At 49.5% G+C, this 20277-nt stretch overlaps 1 protein-coding gene across 3 annotated transcripts in view; it reads right to left on the bottom strand.

Annotated features, from left to right (window-relative positions):
• The window catches only part of LOC119153849 (carboxyl-terminal PDZ ligand of neuronal nitric oxide synthase protein-like), a 36246-nt gene that overhangs the window by 11786 nt on the left and 4183 nt on the right, over nucleotides 1-20277 (bottom strand). Inside the window, exon 2 of one of the 3 annotated variants that reach the window (XM_037400763.1) lies at nucleotides 1794-1932. The exons of the other annotated variants lie outside the window; for them this stretch is intronic. Within the exon in view, the coding sequence (XP_037256660.1) occupies nucleotides 1794-1874 (81 nt within the window). The 5' untranslated portion in view covers nucleotides 1875-1932. The remainder of the gene's footprint in view (nucleotides 1-1793; nucleotides 1933-20277) is intronic. 3 annotated transcript variants of the gene reach the window in all.

The raw sequence follows: 20277 nt of genomic DNA, 5'->3' as shown, positions 1-20277 counted from the left end.
AAAAAAGGGCAACGCATCTCATTTAGTTTAGCAGCGTCATTAATTCTGTATCTGATGTGTCTGACCTGGAATAGTTTCCATTTCTGCTTTTAAATCTCTGTGTTCAAGTCCTTGCCTTTCATACAGTCCCACACAGTGCTGGCATGCAATATTAACTTACCCAAGAGCTAAAGACTGTATGACTAGAAATGTTAATGGTGCCGTGTAATGCATATTTCATCTGATAATTCCACCCAAGCAGATATAAATTACACATGCAGTTACCAGCTTCCATCTGCTGATGAAAGAGATGGGCTAATGCACACTGGAAATCATATGCAGTTTCCAACACTAAGAACAACTCGCATGAATAGAGTTATTCAAGGAAGCAATTCTTAATGTGATTAATTACTGAAGGTATCAGGGCCTTCATTATGCAAATGAAAACTGTCATAAAACAGAGAGTTTGCAGGTCTTAGAGGCAGGCTGTGTTTCCAAAAAATGCATCTTCCTCATTAACAAAGAGCAGAAGGGCGGGACTCGAGGGAGCCGGCAGCACCAGGACACGCTCCCTGCCATGGTTCAAACGGCGTTTGCTGCTGCAGCCCAAGTGGTATTAAAGGAAATCAAGGCAGAGGCTCTCCACATTTTTGGAACAGGAGCACATCAGTGCTCCCAATTGCTGCCGGGTAAGTACTTTGTTTGCGTGCCCAAAGGAAGGTGCCAAAGGCTTGGAAATGGAAGACTTCCTCGTGCAGCTGTAAATTCTCCAGCCAGCCCTTAGCCTGCTGTCCTGCCCCAGCCTCCCCTTGCCCCGTCCAGGCCTGGCAGGCTGCAGGATGTATGTGTCCATAAACAACCCCTCAACAATAAGCAGTCCCAGTCCCTTCCCAGACCTGGCCCGCCAGGCGGACACAGGGAGCATGGCAATGAGGAGGTGGGAATCTGCTCGGCTCTGCCCCCTGACTGACCCCGGCAAGACCCACTGGTCCCTGCTGCCGCTCCTGGGCTGGCACACGGCCGCATCCCAGCCACGAGGGAGGTATCCTTCCCTCCTGCTGCAGCACACAACCTCTGATACCATATAAGCACCATTTTAGTAATTAAAGCCATGATGAATCCAAGTATTTCAAGTTCAGGAATGTAATTAATTTCAAACCAAACTGACCCGCACGGCATGAGGACACAGTGTTACCTTGACTGCTGTTTGAATTACTGATGCTTAGTGTGCTGCTGCCTGGAACTGATGCTACAGAGAACTCCTGACTTCTTCTCCCAGCAAGAGCCAAGCGCTGCGTGCGGCCTCAGGGTAACAAATGAGTGGTGTCGGTTCCCACATCCTTTGGACCGTGGGCTGCGCTCCAGCCTCCAGTGCCCCCATGGGTCCCCACAGCCCCTTCAGCATCACATCACACCTTCCCGCGCCAGCCCCGGCACAGCGGCGGTGTCACTGGCCAGCCACAGCCGCTCCATCGCGGCCTCTGGCTGGAAACCACTGGGTTATGGCCTTTCCTTTGTTCGCCTTGGAAAGCATGTGCCTGTCTGAATCCTATGAACCCCCAGTGCCCGGCGGAGGGGTGCGCGCCCCCAGGGACGTGGCCAGTGTGAATGCGGCTGGGCATAGTCCGGGTCTGTGCTGCAGTAACTGGGCAACACGGACACAAAAGCAACGCAGGAAGCAGCGGAGCCCAGGAGCGCACCTCCTGCCCGGTGCAGAAACAAGGATTTATGATCCTTGGAAACATAAAACTGTTCACTGGAAAGCAGAAACCGAAGGGTGAGTACAATAGGCAAGGAGAATGCTGGCAACGTACCCAAAGTCTTTTTTTCTCATTTAAATTAGCTCCTTCAACCATCCAACAAATTCTCTGTAGATACCGCAGACCGCTCCCCATGTGGCGAGCTGAAGGGGGCTCAGGAGCCCTCCCGGCCCCGCTGGGTTTCTGGGAGTCCCTGGAAGGGCAGCAAGGAAATGTGACCATAGTTCATCACACAGGATTTATTTATTCATTCCTAGTTCTGTGCTCTGGCAGCCGTGCTCGCTGCCTGCGGAGCCAGGCAGGACTCCTGACTTCTCCGTGGATGTAGGACAGCATCTGCAGGCTTGTGCCCCCACCCTGGCGCTGGGGCTGGGGTGCTGCAACGTGGCTTCAGCTCGTTTGTGGGGAGCAGCTGCCTGTGGGCGCTTCTGTGCCAGACCTCGGGTTGGGGCTCGTGGCCACAGACTTTGACAGGCCCCATGATCCCCTTCCCTCCTTTTACAGTTCTCGGGAGCTGACCGGTGGAGGACTGAGTTTGCACATTTGAGTGTAACCCTCTGTCCCCTTCTCAACCTCAGCATAATCTCTGGTGACTGACATCACATCCTCGCCCCTCTCAGCACCACCCATGGGGGTTCAGGACCCCAGCGATCATGCACCAGAAGGTCCCACCACACTCTCCTCCCCAGGACCCCTGAGCATCGGTCCTTTCCTGCCTGGCAGTTCATGCAGATAACCCCCAGGAGACACGGGCAGCAGCAGCAGGGTCCCCAGTACAGCACCCTGTCCCTGGGGAGCTCCACATGCTCCTTCCTGAGGACTCCACCTAAACCACTGTCTCCACAGAACCCAGCCAGCAATGCCGATGTCCTTGGTGACAGCCTGAGCTTTGATTAGTCTTGGCAAGGAAAGCACCACGGGACAGACTGGCCCCTGATGGTGTACTGACAGGATTATTGCAGCCAGCCCGGAGCCCGTGCCCTGTGCACAGCAGGTCTCAGATGCTGCTTCAGGTGCAGGAGCTGGCAACAACTTGTGGCATAGCTGTGAGGGAAGGAAGAACTGCAAAATCCAGTCTACGTGTTCAAAATCTCCCCAACAGACTACATCTAAGGTACACAAAATATCTGCTTCCCAACACCGGCTTGGCCAGGCAGGTGGGTAACTGCTCTTTGGGAGCTGGAAGCAGAAGTCCTCAAAGGTTGGCCAAGGGGCATGGGATGGACTCCAGGATTATGGAGTCACAGCACTTGGCTCTAGCGAGAGGACAGCCCTTCTGCTCTACAGCCTCCCACCAAGCCAAGCTGCCTTGCTGGGACCATCTCTCATGAACTGTGCTGACACCTCTGGCTCTTCTCACTTTGACCACTTCACAGCAACCAACTGTGAAGAGGTGTTAACAGTCCTGACCAGCCTCACCTGGGGCCTCCACCCCCACCCATGGGCACAGGGATCGCATTTAAGCTCAGCTCTGGGCCTTGAACTGCTTCCTGAGCTCCAGTGCAAGAGAGCATTGGTCTCCAGCTCAGCCATGGCTGTGCCTGGCTATGGATCCGCTGATCCCAACCTGAAGATTGACTGCCCAGCTGGGCCACAGATCTGTCTCATCAGCATGGACCTGCCCAATGATCTGGACTCTTGGATGAACCTGGCTGCTACCCAGAGTCTGCTCTCCTCATCTTGCTCAGGTATGATGGGATGAAGCCTTGGCCCACAAGGCCCCTGCCCTGCCAGCCGCGTTACCGTGTTTGGCTTCCAGCTCCTCCTCACTGAGGCAGCAAAGCCACCCTTGCTGCTCCCTGACCTCAGGGCAGCATGTGGCCCCTCACAGCTGCCTTGGTGCAAGGAGATGCGCAAGCACCTCACTGATGAGAGGTCTGGTGGGCAAAGCCTTCACTGATGCCCCAGCTTGCTGTCAGCCCCTTACTGCAACCAGAGCTGAGCAGCGCTGTGGGTTGCGGAGGGATGAAAGGCATCAGAGGAAATTGAAAAACCCTGAATTAAGCTAAGAAAATATTTGTGTTTCTGGAGTCTCCTGTTTGGTATTGTCAGCACTATTTCAGTTGGTCTAATCTGCAGGTCTTTGTGGACCCGTGCCCCACGAACCCTCAGTTGGCACGAGGGCACTTCAGCTGTGTTCAGTTAGTTCCTGGCTTAGCCTGTAACTGCGGCTCCAAAAGTAGCTTCTTGAAAGTTGTCTGCACATAGAAAAGGGAGTGCGAGCTCGGCCCGGTCCTCTTGGGCTATGTGGCAGCTCTCTGCAGACATGCAGGTGTTTTCTGTCTCTCTTTAGGATGCCCTTTAAGGGACAGAGGTTTCACCAGACAACACCAGGAATGCTGGGCATGCCTGACCTGGCTGCCTCCTGTTTGGCTTTGGAGATGCGCTGGGGTGATGGGTGTGAGTGAAGCCACAACAGTACTTAGGGTCTAAGGCGAAAAAAATAAACCCCTAGGAAGCAGTACCAAGTGCCACTCCCCTGCCAGGGTTTTGGAAGCTGCAGGGAAGCAGTGTGTGGATAAGAGGACAACAACCTGTGGATCCAGGCTCTCTGGATGCTCCTTCCCCAAAACAGCTTTAAGACTCTGGTTTTATTGAAATAAAGCACTGACAGGTTGCTTCATCCCAAACAGCTGGTGTGCTCTCTCTACATTCCCTTGCAGACACCCTGCCTGCTATCATGCCAGGCTTCTCCTCCTGCCTGTCACCTTGGTGGAGTGATGGTTCATGGAGAGACTGAAGTAAACAAGCCTCTGAGCACCGTTTTGGGAAAAATGTTTCTTTCAGGAAAGGAGCGGTACAGCTCAGCAAAACATGCCTGACAATTTTCTGCCTTCATAAATATTCAAAACCAGCCGCACTGGGAGCTGACTAATCTGAAGACCTTCCCTGAAAAGAGCTTTCCATGCTTCGAATTCTTTCACAGACATGAATCCTGAGCTGTAACGTTTCCCTGAGGTGGGCAGACGTTAGCCAGAGTCCCAACACAGGGAACTGAGGCTTGCTTATTCATCAGGAGTTCACCTGGCAAGTCAAGGCAGAGCAGCCAGCTGAAATGAGAAGTTTCCAGCCCTCGCTCATGGTGAGGATTACACATCCCCACCGCACAGCATGTACAAACTTGTGATCCCCAGCAGGGCTGGGATCCCCATGGGCACCCAGCAATCGCCTCCGGAGCAGGTCAGGATCCTGTTGCATCCTGTAGCCTTGAGCCACGCTCTCTCTGACTTTGAGAGCCTATTTACTATGTAGATCGACTTGGAGAGGAACACTGAACCGCTCCTTAGCGTGAGGATGGAGAAACGCAAGCAGGCACCCACTTACATCAGCAGGAACCGAGGGCTGCTCCTCCGCAGCAAGGTGCGTGGAGCAGGTAAAGATCTGCTTGATGCCTCCCTGCTTGGGAGGGCTGGGATCCATCAGTCGTACAGGATGGCCCCACAAACACGGGTTTTTAGGAGGGCTGCCCTAACTGCCAGCAGAGAGGGCATTGTTGTGGGCTGTGCTTCAGTCTGGTCACCAAACCTTTCAGAACCTCCTCTCACCCCTCTGTTTGGGAGAGATGCTGCTAGGGCTTGGACTGGGCAGGCAGTGGTGCTGCCTCACCTGCACGCAGGGATCTGTGAGGGCTCTGCCTCTGGCTGCAGTGGCTGGAGGGTGGTCAGGTACGGGGGAGGCAGGGGAAAGAGCTGCCTTTTATCCAAGTCTCTTTTGCCTCTGAGGAATCCTGCTTTCTGAGGCCTTGCAAAGCATTCAGATGGGCATGTTAATATAGGCCTTCTTCATCCCCCCTTCTCCCCATCTTCAGGAGATCTCATCCTTTGGAGGTCTCAGTTGTTGAGTCTCGGGCAGCCTTTAAGGATGGCTCAATCTTTCCACCTAAAGGTGAGGTGGCAAAGGACATGGCTGGAGTTTAGATATTCCTCTGAGCCAGTCAAAAGGATGTGGAGCAGAAAGTGGTCAGTTACATCCATGGGGAGAGCTGAGCTCCTGCAGGTGATGGCAGCTGGTGGGGACACCAGCACTGGCAGTAGCTCTTAATTAGTCTTTTCCACCTCTGAAAACAGGCAGACTGTTCTGGAACAAAGCTTCTTTGCCTGCTTTTAAAAAAGTGGGATAAAAGCAGCCTTTTCATTGCCTCCTCCCTGTTAAAGAGATACTGCAATACTGCTGAGCTTCATCCCAACAGGCACAAGCAGCCTTGCAGCCCAGCGCAAGGTGACATCATCTGGCCTTTGCTGCCTCTCTGACAAAAGCACCATTGTGTGACTGTCACTTCCAGGAACCCCCTGCTGTCCCCAGGTTTAATAGGGAGCTTTCCCACACGCAGCCCTTCAGCCCTTGTCTTGCCTGGGCAGGCCAACCCCAGCTCACAGGGAAGCAGAGTTTTATTTTGCTCCCTACTTCTATTCACTTTGCAGGAGAAAACAAATTACCTTTTCGGTCTGCAGTGCTCTGGATGATTAATTAGTTTCAGTAATGAAGTAGCGTCTTGGGACCCCACCTCGACAGTCTCATGTACCAGGCACTGAGTGCACATGAGCGTGAAAATGGTCCCTGCCTCAAAGAGCTGCTAGGTTACTGCAGATAAAGAGTGCTAATTTCATTAGAAGCAGGTCAGATTCACCTGAAATAACCCTCAGAAGTGAAACTGCAATTATACACTGCGATACCTTCAATAATTGTGTATTTCCCTATAAACATCAGTGTCAAGAGGCCCCATAGAGAAGGTCCTGGTTTTGTACACATGATGTTTCTTATCCTAGTTGCCCTCCAGCCTGGTATGTAGGACAAGAGGCAAGTTAGTAGACTGAATTGTTTTAAACCTTGTTCATCAATGTTCAAACAACAAAGCTTAGAAGAGCAGAAGCCAGGACTCTGTGGCAGGCTCAGAGCTCCATGAAAAAGCCTCAGACCCCCTACGTGGCTGTGGGAAGGTAACGGAGTATTTTGTGTGTCACTTTCTCATCCAAAAAGCAAGGATGTTCATTTTCTACTTCATTCATTCAGTTGTTCTGGTTACAGCCAGTCCCCTGCTAAGTGACAGCTCCCCAGCACCTAGCCAGCAGGGCCAGACCACCAGATACTGCTCGCATGAAGGCATGAGCAGGGAGCCACCGAGGATTTCTGCTGCTCTCTCCAAAATCCCTGTTGTAGAGTCGGTCCCTTCCCTCTGCTCCCTGTGAGCCTGACAGGCCGCTGGCACAGTGGCACATTGATGAACTGTGTGAGCCTGGCAGCCTGGAAGATGCTCCTTGGTATGGCTAAGCTGTGCAGAGGGAAAAGAGGAGCTGGTGCCCTTGTGGAAGCAGGAGGGGAAGATGGGACACGGGTGATTCACAGCACTGCTTTGCTCTGTCTCTGGGAGTTGGTGTTTATTGAGGGAGAATAAAAGTAGAAAGCTGATTTTTAGTTCTTCTGTGACCCTTCACAGAAGCGTTTGTGACAGTTGCTCTCCAGGGAGCAGAGCAGCTGCTCAGACCAAGCAGTTTACGGCCACGGGAGCCGGGCAGGACCCACCATGGTGCAGCTGTGCGGGTGGGGGGAGCTAGAGTGTGCTTCAGGGGTGCTAAGCGAGGGCCCTGGTGGGGGCTCACATCCATGCAGCACAAAGGTGGGGAGATGTCCTAGTCCCACTGCCATGCTGAGGCTCAGATACAGACAGGTGCCAGGATTTCAGGCTTCTAAATAATGCAGCGTTTCCCTCCTCATTTACGTAACGATGCTTGTTGCTATTCTAGTGCAGGTAGTCCAAGAGGAGGAGGGTGGCAACTGGAGGTGCAGCCAGCTAGAGGCAAGTTGGGTGAGCCATGCCCTGCGTGCAGGGATGGAGGGAGCATCAGTGCTCCTGAGGCTCACTGCAGGCAGGTGAGGTTAAGAGGTAGAAGGCAGAGAAGGCTGTTCAGGTGTTCAAACTAGTACCTAAGCCAACCCATCCCCTGCTCCCAAGAGGGCCAGGTGTGACCTACTGTGGTTCTCCTTTTCCAGCACCTGTGCTCCTCTGCAGCCAGGAGAAACCCTGTGGCTGCAGCCTCCTTAAGGCCTTGTGACTTCAGCATGTGGGGGAAAGTGATGCTAAGCATGTCCACCCAGGGCGGATACTTATCCGGAGGAGGAGGAGGAATGTAGTTTGCTGTTGAGAATCTGGAGGAGCTACATCTGCATGACTTAACACCTGCTTTTGCTAAATGCTGCAGGGAGGGACCATCTCTTGGCTTCTAAACGTGCTATCACACACCATATGCACCTTGGGTGCTGTCCTCCAGCTCGCGCTCTCGTGGTTTCTCCTAGCTACCTATGAGGGAAATCAGTATTTTCTTTGTGTATCTACAGCAGTTAGGAAGCTGGACTCGGCACCTCTTATCTTTTGAGCAAGCAGAATTCAAGCTAGAATGAAGACTTGATCTCCATTTGCATTCAGAAACAGCTCTTGATTATAAACTAGACCAGAATGAAAATCAGAGGGATGCTGAGCTGCCTAGCATGCTGCTATATGCAGACCAGGTTTCATGCCTTGTTTGCTAGATGCCATCAGGCTTCGTTCTCTTTTATGGTAGAGGAATCTTTGTTAGTGCAAGCCCTGGGTGCAGCTGACCTTTCTACTTCTCTCAATGCCAGCAGCTTTCACGAACAGCTTTGCTATGTATTAGCCTGAGAGTCAGGGACTGAAATCTGCTTTATTCCCTGGCAAGGAGACTTATTCTGTGTAGCTGTTAATACTATTGATCTCCAACAGTTCCACTTGAGAAAACATTTCTTACAGAAAGCCCAGTGACTTATAGTCGGCCTCCAAGCCTTGCACAGAAAGGATGTGTCTGGATCCGAGAGCACCATCAGTACAGCAATTCCAGCCAGGAGCAGGCCACTGAGCTTGGAGGGGTCAGTTGCAGTAAGGCTGTGAGGAATGTGCATGTAAAGGGCTGTTAGCAAAGGCTTGGTGTACAGCACTGGAGGATCCTGCCACCTCAGTAGAATCAGCAGTTACGTCCAATGTTTAGATGCAGCTATTAAGAGGGATATTCTAAAGCACAGGATTCCTGATTCCCATCGACTTCAGACAGAATCTTGGTTATTCTGAACAACACACAGGGCACAAATGTCTCCTGAAATCCGCCCAAGAGCTCTTGTATCACAAGTGTTTCTGGAATACAGTAAAAGCAAAGACAGAAGGGAGCTCAACCCTTTCCTGCCAGGCTGCCCCTGGGCAGGTGTTGGTCACACCTGGGTATTACCCAGATGTGAAGACCTGAGCAGAGCCAGGCACAGCACAGCTGGCACGCTGCTTCGTGCCAAGTGATCCTTGGTTAGAAAATATTGAATGCTAATCAAACTGCCGATAGACCGTGGCAATCCCTAAATCTATAAAGGAAGGTCTCTTGAGTTGTCCTCAAATTGTCCATAAAAGTCCTACTCTAATCTGGAAACAAGACTGTTGCTGTAAGAAAGAAAACTCAATGCTAATTGTGTCATTTCCAAAACTCCAGAATATTAAGCAGTTCAAGGACTCTGCTAGCCTCAGGGGAGCTACTGAGGTTAGTGAATCATGATGAGAGAAACAGCCTGGGTTTAGCTAGTGGGTATTATGGATAAAGAGGGTTTTATGGTATCAGTATTTATTGCCACAGAGGTCTTGTCATCAAAATTGTACCAGAGCATCACAGCCAAGTGCCGAGGCAGAGGCAAGCAGCCTGGGCTGGGCTTTCAGGCTCTTGGACAAGAGACTACTGGATGATTTGTTTGTCAGTGGTTTGCAGGCTCATGGTGCTGGGCAGTGTATGTGCCCAGGTCTCCTGGAGGCATGCCAGGGTCCTCAGCTGGGTATGCAGCTACTTCACAGATGGGTAAATAAAGATGAACTTGTTACAGACAGCCCTGAAAGCAGCTACAAAGAGCAGGAACCCACCTGCATGTGCCCTGTTCACACTGCCAAGGCAGCTATGGCATGGCGTTGTCCCCCTGCTCAGCAGTGACTGGCAGCCACCTCAGGCCTGATGCTCAGTTCCACTGTCCTGACGCCTGCTCTGCTCCCCAGTGCCATTCCTGGCTCCCTGTGCTAGCAGTGGGGTCAGCAGCTAGGTGTGAAGTTGTGGACATTAATGCATTCTGTGCTGTTTTTGCGTACAGGTCAATGATTAACCACAGTGTTCCCTGCCCCAGCCCATGGCTGCTCCTGCCCTCAGCTTGGGTGCAAGGAAGCAAGATTAAGTGGGAGACCAGCATTGCCCTGGGGGGACAACACCGTGGAAATAAGAAAATGTACCTGGGCTGGAGGTTTAGGCCCCATAATCATTAACAGCAGGAGCATAGGCTGCAGCAGGACTGAACCGGTCCATGAGGGCTTGGGATCACTGAACCTTAGTGCTTCATGAACTGCCTAGGGCTTGGCTAGAGGTGCAGGGCACTTGGAGAGGCAGCAGGTGTTTATGACAGACACCACCATTTGAGCCAGTTCTGCCAAAGAATCCATGTGCCTGAAGAGTAACTGCATGTCTTATGCCCTCATGGAGTCAGCTATAAATGCCTAGCTCTCCATCGCACTGCATCATGATAAAAATGATTTGGTCTTGGAAAGAAATCCCTGGAGCTCAGAGGGTTTGGTGAGATTCCTGGGGGTATGCTGGACCTGGCTGTGCAAGCAGCAGGGTGATTTGGGGTCCTGGCCCATGATGCTCTCTGCAATGCAAAGGGCCATCCTCCCCATCAGCAGACCCACCGCATGGCAGTATCTCTGCAGCAGCATAGTGACAGAAGGATGGAGAAAGAGGGAAGTGACTCGGGTGTCCTGAAAACAGTCAGGCAGTTGCCAATTAGTCCAAATAGCCCATCTGGCCCAGGGAAAGGCCATTTAGAAAATGTCTAATCACCGTTGCAAGAAAGAAAACCATTCCATAATGTCTTTGAAAAATCCCTGCTCCCCCATCAAAGTATCCTTCCCTCCAGGGACCCATTCAAGTTTTTTGTTCTGTAGATTTATCATAGAGTTATTTGGTCAAAACATGAAGTAGCTTGTCAAAGCGTTATGTTAAGTAGCACCGATTCTGTTTGCCTTCAGGTGTCATTTAGTACACAGCAAAAGAAGAATGCAGAAAGCAAGCATAGAACAAAACTATTGTTAGCAAATATTATTTTACTATGCAGAATTCTGCTTTGTGGTCACAGTCCCTCAGGGCCCCCTCTCCTCAGAACACTGATCTGTAAAGTACAAAGGGCTCTTGCACTGGACAAAAAGCAAGACAGAATCTACAAAGGCGCCTGCTGCTGTGGCACAGGGTCTAGCCTTCCTCCTGTGTCCAGTGCAGGCTCTCTAAACCTAAGAACCAGAAAGGCTGAGGTCAAAACATGAGGTTGCACCGCAGTTAAAGCTGATTTTTGTTTCCTTCCCCCCCCGCATGTAGCTAGCTTCATCCATGGGACAGATTTAAGCATTTGTACTTTCATGGACCATTCTGCTTTGTTCCTGAAACATGTCAGCCTGCTCTAGTGGAAATCAAAGTGTGTGCTTGTATTTGCTGCATGAGGATGGTCTCTGCTCCACCAACACAGCAAAGGCACTCCCCACCGTGGGCAACCCCAGTTTCTGTGCCCTTGCCCAAGCAGTGGTCACTCAGATTAAGGCACCTCCTTGTTAACAAGCTAACCTAATCTGCTCACTACCACTCTGGTTGCCATCTCAATTTCATTTTTTTCAGACACCAATAAAGAAGCAGCTCTGAGTTGTGGCTGATTGTTCCACACCAGAATGTAATTTGAAAGCCATTATATTTCATTTCTGTAATACTTTACAACCAGTAATGTAATTGTTGAAAAAGCTACTTTATTTTGAACTAGGTAAAAGCTTTGCAGAGATCTCGTACACTGACATTTTAGCTAGTGAAATCAAATGCTTCAGTAATATAGCACTAATACTGTTAAAGCCACTTTATTTTACAATTAAAAGATAGCTGCCTCATTGTCAAGATCTAGCATCAGACAAAAAGCTCAGTCTTGTTCTATTTAGTAGTATCTGTTTAACTGCTTTTATTAGCTTTCAACTAAACTCCAATCCATTATGACTCTTGGGCAAAACAGTATTAATATGCCTCACTAGTTCCACCCCCTCACTGGAGGAGCCATCCAGTTTTCAGCACTGAGGAAGGCATAAAAGGTCACTGTTGCTTAGAGATGACACATTTCACTGACTGATCCCTCCATCCATCTGTTATCAATCATACATAGCGCACTCTCTGAACAGGGTATAAGAACTGAAGCATCTATTATCACCAGTCACTTCTCAAAAACTAGGTCATGCCATGTGGCTACTGAAAAAGCTCTAAGCTGTCTTCTGTTACGGTGGCCTGTACTCACAGCTAGACCAGTCCCCACGCATTTCATCTCCGAAGTTAAGTGGCAGAAGATAACTAATCACTATTCTGTGGCAAGAAGTCCAAAGGTGATTTAGGGTTGGAGATGAGCAGGGTGGAAACTGGCAAGAGATTACAAGCCAGTGGGGCAGCTCTATGGCAGGGCGAGACATCCCCAGCGAGCAGAAAGCCGGATTCTTGTGTAATCTCAGAGGTGTTTATTCCTCTCCTCCCACTCAAGATGTATGAGCAGAACATTGTCAGTTCTCCACCGTAGCCACACAATGCTGCCTAGAAACGCGGTGCATGACGCCACTGCAAAAACATCTCATTAAGAGCTTCTTCCCTTTGCATTACGATAATACGAAGAGCAGAAACTGGATAAAACAAGCTTGGCTTAGTCTGAGATGAGGCAGACTCAATTCTTTTAGGAAAGCAGCTTCTGCATCTTTAAAGCCATTTCTTCAGCTTATAAAAATTAAATTTTCCGTAAGGTTAGTAAAGCGGCATATGCATCAAACACACCTGAGCCTGCCAAGGTGACCATGGATACGTGTGGAGAGGCTTAAGGAGCTGCACCTCCATCACCCACCCTTCCAGCCCCAGCCTTCCCCCTTCTTTGGGCCTTCGTGGCAAGGGACCTTTGGGAGACATTGTCCCACTTGGCGTTCTGTCTAATGAGGGCTGCAGGACATACCAGGAAAGGGGAGAGGCTGTAAAACCCAGCAGCAGGGTAGGAAGCCCTTCCTGGAGGGGGGTGGGAGCAGGATAAGGAGCAGCGGCTGGGAGGTCACCGCTCTACAGCTCTGCCTGTTGTGAGGGGAGGCCCTGCAGCCTCCAGCTGACACCACTCCTTTGCCTGGAGAGATGGATTCTCGCCAGACCTTCTGCCGGAGGGATCACCTCCCTCCTTAGCATCCTGGCAGTGCCTGTGCTGTGGGAAGGCAAGAGCTGGAATGTGACTGTCACCTCCTAATGCAAGGTGGCTTCCCCTCCAAGGGCATCTGTCAGGTCCGTTACCTTCTTACAGACCAGAAAACAGACTGTGGGAACCAAACTCAGGTGACATTTGCACTGTGGAGCAGTGAAATGCTTTTCAGTAGAGCAGGGCATTGAACAGTATTAGTTTCAGTACTGCCTGCCCTTGTTAAACCCACTAACTAGTCCTCTGACATGGGAAAGGGCAAAGAACCGGCCAAGGGGGTTGGGGTGATGAAGGCTTCAGTGGAGGTGTAATAGGAAAGGATGCAAAATCCACCATATCATGAAAATGGGCTAATGTGTGTGTCTGGACACACCAGAGACCACTGCAGAGCTGCTGCCTAGATGCTAATTAGAGCATTCAGGTCCAAGGGTCTGTATCTGCACACCCACATCTCCTCCCCTTGGGTAGAAGGAGGTGAGAGGCTTCCTGGCATGGCCCAGGTAGGACCCTCGGAGCACACTGCAGGACACCTCTGCCTCCCAGGAAGCCCAGCCTGATCCCCATCCCTGTGCAGGAGGCTGCTGTAGCTGCAACAAATAGAGGAAAACAAACTAATGAGGCATTAGGGCTAAACTTAGCTGCAATTAACACTTAATTACCATCCTGAAAACACTTGCTGTATTTTGTCAGGGCCTGGAAAGATAAAACCAATTAGCTTAATCTTGTGTGGTAGAAACCTTAAACTGGCTCATGGATGGGACGCTGGGACTAACTGGTGTTTCTGAGACCATAGTGCCTGGAGCTGAGCAGTCCTGCAGGCAGGTCAGGTAATGGGACACAGCCCTGCTGGGGGCACCAGGTGCCTGGGGAAGAGGGGCTGCGTGGCAAGAATGCCTTGAGCCAAGTCATCCCCTCTGCTCTTGATGCCCTCGTGCCATTCCCTGTTTTCTTAGCCTGCTTGTCTGCAAGACTGTTCTCTGCGCCTGCAGCTTTGCTGTGCTGACTGGTATCTTCCCTTAGCAGAGCAGATGGCAGGTAAGGCTGCAGGCCAAAGTACATGGGCTGCTGGGCAGGCAGGCCGGCAGAAGTGCAGAAAGATCCAGCAAGTAGGCAGAGGGCAGAAAGCCATCCATGACTGCCTGTAAATCTTGTTCCAAGTCACTAGTGTAAGTTCCTCAGGTTTTTTTTGGGGGTAGACTTGTAGGCTGTGCTGAGGAGGACTGATTACAGCCTGATCAGGTACTGCCTGCATGGAGCTTTCTTAGGTCTCTGCTTTGGAGAAGAGCCAAAACTGACACCAGACCTTCCGCAGAAGGTATCACAGCAAGTTTGTACATGCTCATGTACACTTGATGTGGATACCTAAAACCTCTGCTCTCTCCTGGAGGCTACAGGCTCCATCTAATATGTATCAGTGTAAGCAACCCTTGCATGGTTCTCCAGAGGAGGTAAGGCATCCTAGAGAAGGATACTCTTGGAGCACACTTTGGGGTAAATGCATAGTCCTTTTGGCATGGGGGAGAAGGAGGAAGAGAAACATACAGGTTGGGGGAACCTTGTCTCTCTGAAGTCCTCCTCTCATCTTGCCATAAGGTCTGCTGTCTGCTTGTCAGGCAGATTGCACCCATGACCGCAGCATGGGACTATCTTCTACAGTACTGCTCCTCATGTGATCTAGTGAGTGTCACTACGTGATGACAGTATTTATTTAAAGGCCTTGGGTGAGCTGACATGGCCCAGCTCTCCTGTCTGTAAAGCAGCTAATAAATGAGACTTAGTTACCAACACAGAATGTTTGTCCACCATCACTGTGTACTATCAACTGTGCCCTCAGCTGGCTCAGGGTGTGCCAACAGTTTAGAGCAGGCACACAACGCGCTTGTGTTTCACACTAACCATGTAAGAACTGTCATCTGCTTTTCCTGCACCTTCCTGTAAATGAAAGGAAGGTGCGTGGCACTCTGAGAACTAAAGAAAGGTCCACACCAGCAGTCTGAAGACTGCTGAAGTATTTTAAGATGCTAGGATTGTTTTCTCTCATAGCCCAGGGCTGTCATTAGCTGAGCATTTGGATGCTCTTCCAAAGAGGCTGAAAGGAAAAATCCTCCAGTAACTGCAGCAGAACAAAATCCCATCCAACAACAACAGATCCTGGCATGCAGCTACAGAGGTCTATACCAGGGCAAGTGCTCCAACAGTTTGCGTTTCCACATTTGAGTCTGTGCCTGAGCTGCAGTGGGACCAAATAACTTCATTACAGTGGGAGAGGCTGCAAAGACTAACCAAGAAACGCAGCAGCTATTTTTTTTTTTTAGTATTGATCACAACTCCAGCTCAGATTAACATGAAGCTGACAGGAAAACTTAGCTCCAAGCATCACAGCTCAGGAAGGGCTTATAGGCAGGATATATCAGAGGAATCTATGCAGCAGTTATCTTGGTGAACTTCTGTATAAGGCGGCTTTCTGTCTGGGAAAACTGAAGGAACTGTGTTCCAGCAGAATCTCATGAACAAGTCTATTAAACATCTCTACCTCTGAAGTCTGCCACACAGTGACAGATTAAACTGAGACGGCTGAAGGCAGTCACCCTGCCCTCTGCCAGCTGTCCACCTGATTCCTCTCCTGTAGCAAGACCAGATAAATAACAGCCATATCTGCTCCTGAACCATTGCAATTTATAGCCTGACACGGCTTTAAGTGCAAGCTGCTGTATGAAGCCAGCCCAGCTATCAGACTGGGAGCTGCTGGGGTGCAGGAGAGGCAGGTTCTGCGCGACTGTCCCTGTGGCCGCTGCTTCACAAGGCTGCACTGTAGGATTGTAACTTTTACTCATCCTGGTTTAAACTGATGTCATGTCACACTTCAACACTGCCAGTTGATATCTGGCAGTCAATATGACTTAACAGTGTGGCTAGATCGCACCTCCTCACTGGGATACCACGTGGAGAAATTGCAAAGCGTTGAGGCTCTGCTTATTAAGAGCACGGATGCAGCAAGAATGATCAGGATAAGAGGGAGGCTGAAGCAAGAACCCCGTTCTTGTGCCAAGGACAGCTCAGGCATTTCTGATGTATCCTGCATCAACATTTATATATGTTTCTGCTTCTCTGGCACACTGGCCTCTGGGGAAAAAGGCTTCTCAATTAAATTAAGCCCAAGAAACATGGAGGTAACAGAAGAAACACATTAGTCTGGATGCCTGCCTCCTGTTTGTTCATCCTGGTGCTTGGATGACCACAGCACCATTTGGCTGTTCCCTTACAAAATGATTAAACAATCCAACATCTGGCTCTTTTCTGAGTGTCAATACCTGCTTATGTCCAAGCTAGATCTTCCAAACAGACCTGAAATTTCTAGGCTTCTTCAAATCTGAAGCGCAAATTCTATGGAAACTGATTCCGTGCCTTAAAGGTAATTAAATGGAGTGACTTGGGGAATTGCTGGCAGCAGGCTGCCTGTGCGGATGACAGGCTTTGACACTTACTCCTACTGTGACCTTGTACAATTTGCCACTCAAAATAGCAGCATTTCACTAGGGCTGCTTGACTGGCTGGAAGTGCTGGACTGAAGGCAGTGCTGCTCTAGGAAGGTTAACAGCTGACTGTTCCTCCTCTGGCCAGTTCGAGCCCTGTGGAAGCTGGGGAATGGATGCAGGACACATTGTGATGTTAATCCTTCACATAAAGCCATCCATTCCCTGGTCTCCCAGGGCAAGATTTCCCAAGCAACCTGAGGAGCTTCAAGGAAATGTGTTGTGTTTTACAGACCCCACTTTACCCCTAGGCCTGATTACCATAAGCATCCTTACCAAAGCTTTCCTGTTACTGTTGCAGTATTGTGTGTGTGGGCTCCACATCTTTCCTCTTAACTTCAGTGAGAGCCTTCACCTGGCTAAGGGGAGACTTGGTTATTTAGCTGTTCACTAACAGGCAGCCAGGAGCAGTGTTTCTAGGAAAAGGGTGACCCTGCTGAATCCAGGAGCCGTTTAAGCCCTCAAGAAGGACTTTCACATTCTTCAAATTAGCTGCCACTTGACTTCTGTAGGAAGAAGAATCTTGTGTTGTACATGAGCTCCCTAGAACGCTGAGAAGGCTCAAATATTTGCAGATGCATCCACTTCAGCAGAAAGCCAGCCCCACCAGGATGCTGACTCTGAACTCAGGAGTGTGAGAGGGTGCTGCCAGACACCCAGACCTGGATGGCCTCAGGCAGCAGGAGACAGCAGATGCAGCACGCTGCTTCTGCCTGGGAGGCGGAGGAACACCTGCCTGCACTGGGTGCTTGGAGCTGCGCAATGAATTGGACTCTCATGAACAGCAACTTGATGTGTTTGTCAGAGCACAGTGTATTTATTCAAGTAGCAAAGTAATTTCATCACCTCCCCTGCCAGGGCAAGAGGAGGCAGGGGGATTAGTCTGAACTCTGATGATCATATAATAACATGGCAGCTGTATGCAGCTAATAATCCACCAGGAGGATTAGCAAACTTGAAGTTGTCTAGCTCTGCATAATGGGAAGCTAAGAACAGCAGCTTCCCTGTTCTACCTATTGCATTTGCATTCCCTCCAGTGGAAGCATAGAACAGGATGGGACAAGGTTTTCCAGTCTGTTATGAAATGGGAATCTAATGTGTGACTAATAGAGTATTGCTAGCAAGTCTACAAAGCATTCATTCAGTCAGGAATATGGATTTACGCTTTACTATGAGAATGCATCTTAAATACCTACTGCAAAAGATCAGATTGCGATTTCAGCAGACTAATGTTAAAACATGTCATCTGAGGCTCTCTGGGAGTAACATCTTATAGTCTGTGCATGCCGCATGTCCTGAAGTCTGGAGGCAGACTGCTCTACTAATGCATGGAGAATACCACTGAACTCTTCCCAGCTTCGCTGGCATAATTCATATGCAACTGGCAAAAGAGCCAGTACAAAGCATAGGACAGTAAGATGCCAAAGAGTAGACTTAGCAACTGGAGCTGCTATGTTATTTACCCGCCTCTCTCTCCCACCACACTCTGAGGACAACGCTGAGTGCTAGTTAGCTCAAGGTTTTTTTCCCTGGGGCAAGCGCTTTTAACTACAGACCAGAATCAGACAGAGTAGGAAGGCAGTTTCAGAGCTTGTATCAATTTACTAATGAAAAACTAGAGTAACCAGCTCTGTCAGAGCCTGGAAAATACAGAGCTGTGACTCCTCATCCTCCGCCCTGGTGCCCTTCTGCAGTGGCAGAAGCAATGAGTAACAGCCTGCCTGTGCTGTGGGCTGCCCCTGCTCAGCTGGCTCAGCCACTGATGGAGCTCCCGTGATGGCTCACACTGCCTCCTCCCATGTCGCAGGGCAGAGAGAGCAGCATAGGAAATGCTGTGCTGGGGCTTGTACTGTGCAACTTTTCTCTTCCGCTCCAGTAGAGAATTCCAGTGGAACACTGGAGTGCACAAAGGATGAAAGCTTCAGCACAATGTGCCCCTGCCAACACTTGGCAGGGCTGCAGGACCCTTCTTGCTCTTGCAGTGCAAACAGGCACTACCACTCACAATAAGATAGTAGCAAAATACTAGTTTCCACCAATAGCTTCTTCCACTATTTCCTCCCAGTTGCAACTGGTGCTGCTGAGAGTCCATGGGAAAAATCTCTAGTATTAACAAGGCTTCTGCATGCAAATGAATGCTACATAAATAACCCCCATCTTCCCTCAGTTCCTAGGTTGTGTACTCCATGCACTAGAATTCTCTTCAAAGACCTCCCAGTTCATTCTTTATGCTCTAATTAAGGATCAGTGCCAATTAACTATCTTCAATAGAGGAGCATCTTCCGCTCAGCAGCCAGGAAGTGTCTGAATAAGATCCTGCTGTACAATACGCACATGAAAAGGGGAGCCCTCCCTTTTTGGAAAGGGCTTCCAAGATTAAAAACCCAGTATAGAATACAGGATGCCTACTTTAAAAATATTGTGTGATAAGATTAACTGATGGCATCCATGAATGCAGAGTGGTTTCTTATATGCTTCACGTAGCACTCGAGCATCCTATTGCGCTGCCAAGACTGAGCTAGATACCATCGTGGCAATAGCAGGTGTGAAAACAGAACACAACACTTTCTAGAAACCACTATTAAAATACTGTCTGCTTTTTCTTGCAGGGGTGTTATCCAGTCAAAGATCAGCAGAAGCGCAGTGTCAAATCTGACGCTAAATATCGATTCAGATAAAAAACTACCAGCAGTTACACCAGCATCTAAACTGCTCCAGTAGCCCTCACCTACTGCTTTTTCTTCCTATAGATGTTCACCTGTTCCATAAATAACCAGGCAATTTAGATAGCTGCTGCACTGCGTTCTGAGCAAGAGCTGTGCTAATAGTCTGAGCAGGCAAAGGCAGGGGAATGTCATTTCTGAGCTTGGCTGGAGATGAATACATCAGCTCCCCAGCCAGTTACAGGCTAAGTTTAAAAAGTGCTATTCTAAATGAAAATTAGATGGTTAAACACTGTGGGGGGAGGGGGGAAATAGGATAATCCCCTCAAAGCTTTAAATGGAAGATTCTCAAACCTGCTTTAGCTGATGTGAGACATAGGAACAGCCTCAGAATTAAGACCCCTGCAAAACTTCAGCCAGGCACAACAGCTGCAGTGCCTTTTGGGGTAGATAAACTTGAACTCGTTATACGTGAAGCAGATGTAAGCTAGCCACCCCCCTAATCGTAGCTAAATCTGGTGACCATTCATAAGCTGTCCTAAGGAATAAAGGGTTAGGGGAGGATGAGTGCAGACTGGATGATGAGAAACAGGAACTGTAAAACTGTATTGGAGGATGGGAGAAAGCAGCAAATTATTCCATGAGCAGCAGGATCCATGAAGTCTAGTCTGATGGGATTTACATTCGTAACATCTGCCAGGCCACTGAAATCTCAATACATAACATAATATATCTGAAACTGTCAATGAATTCAAGTGCTTTTGTGGAGCAGATTGTATATATCTCATTTTTCACACACACAAAACCCCAAACAGGCTGAATAAATCGCTTGGGTTCCAGGAGAATCCCCATACCTGCTCAGCAAAGACTAGGGTTTTATGTTTGAGTTTTGCTAACTGATACCTTTGCAAAGAGCCAGGGATGAGTCTATACTAAGATGCTGTGGGAATTTCTGGAGAAGCTTGTTACGATCCTGATTGTGCTTGAAATTTGAGCTCCAGATAGGAAGTGGGGATGCAGAACAGCACACTGCAACCAAGTCACTCCAGTGAACGTAACCTTTTATTCCACATGGGG

This window comes from Falco rusticolus, chromosome 9 (genome assembly GCF_015220075.1).
Source record: "Falco rusticolus isolate bFalRus1 chromosome 9, bFalRus1.pri, whole genome shotgun sequence".
Taxonomy (NCBI): Eukaryota; Metazoa; Chordata; class Aves; order Falconiformes; family Falconidae; genus Falco; species Falco rusticolus.
This window is presented reverse-complemented; position numbering and strand designations above follow the sequence as displayed.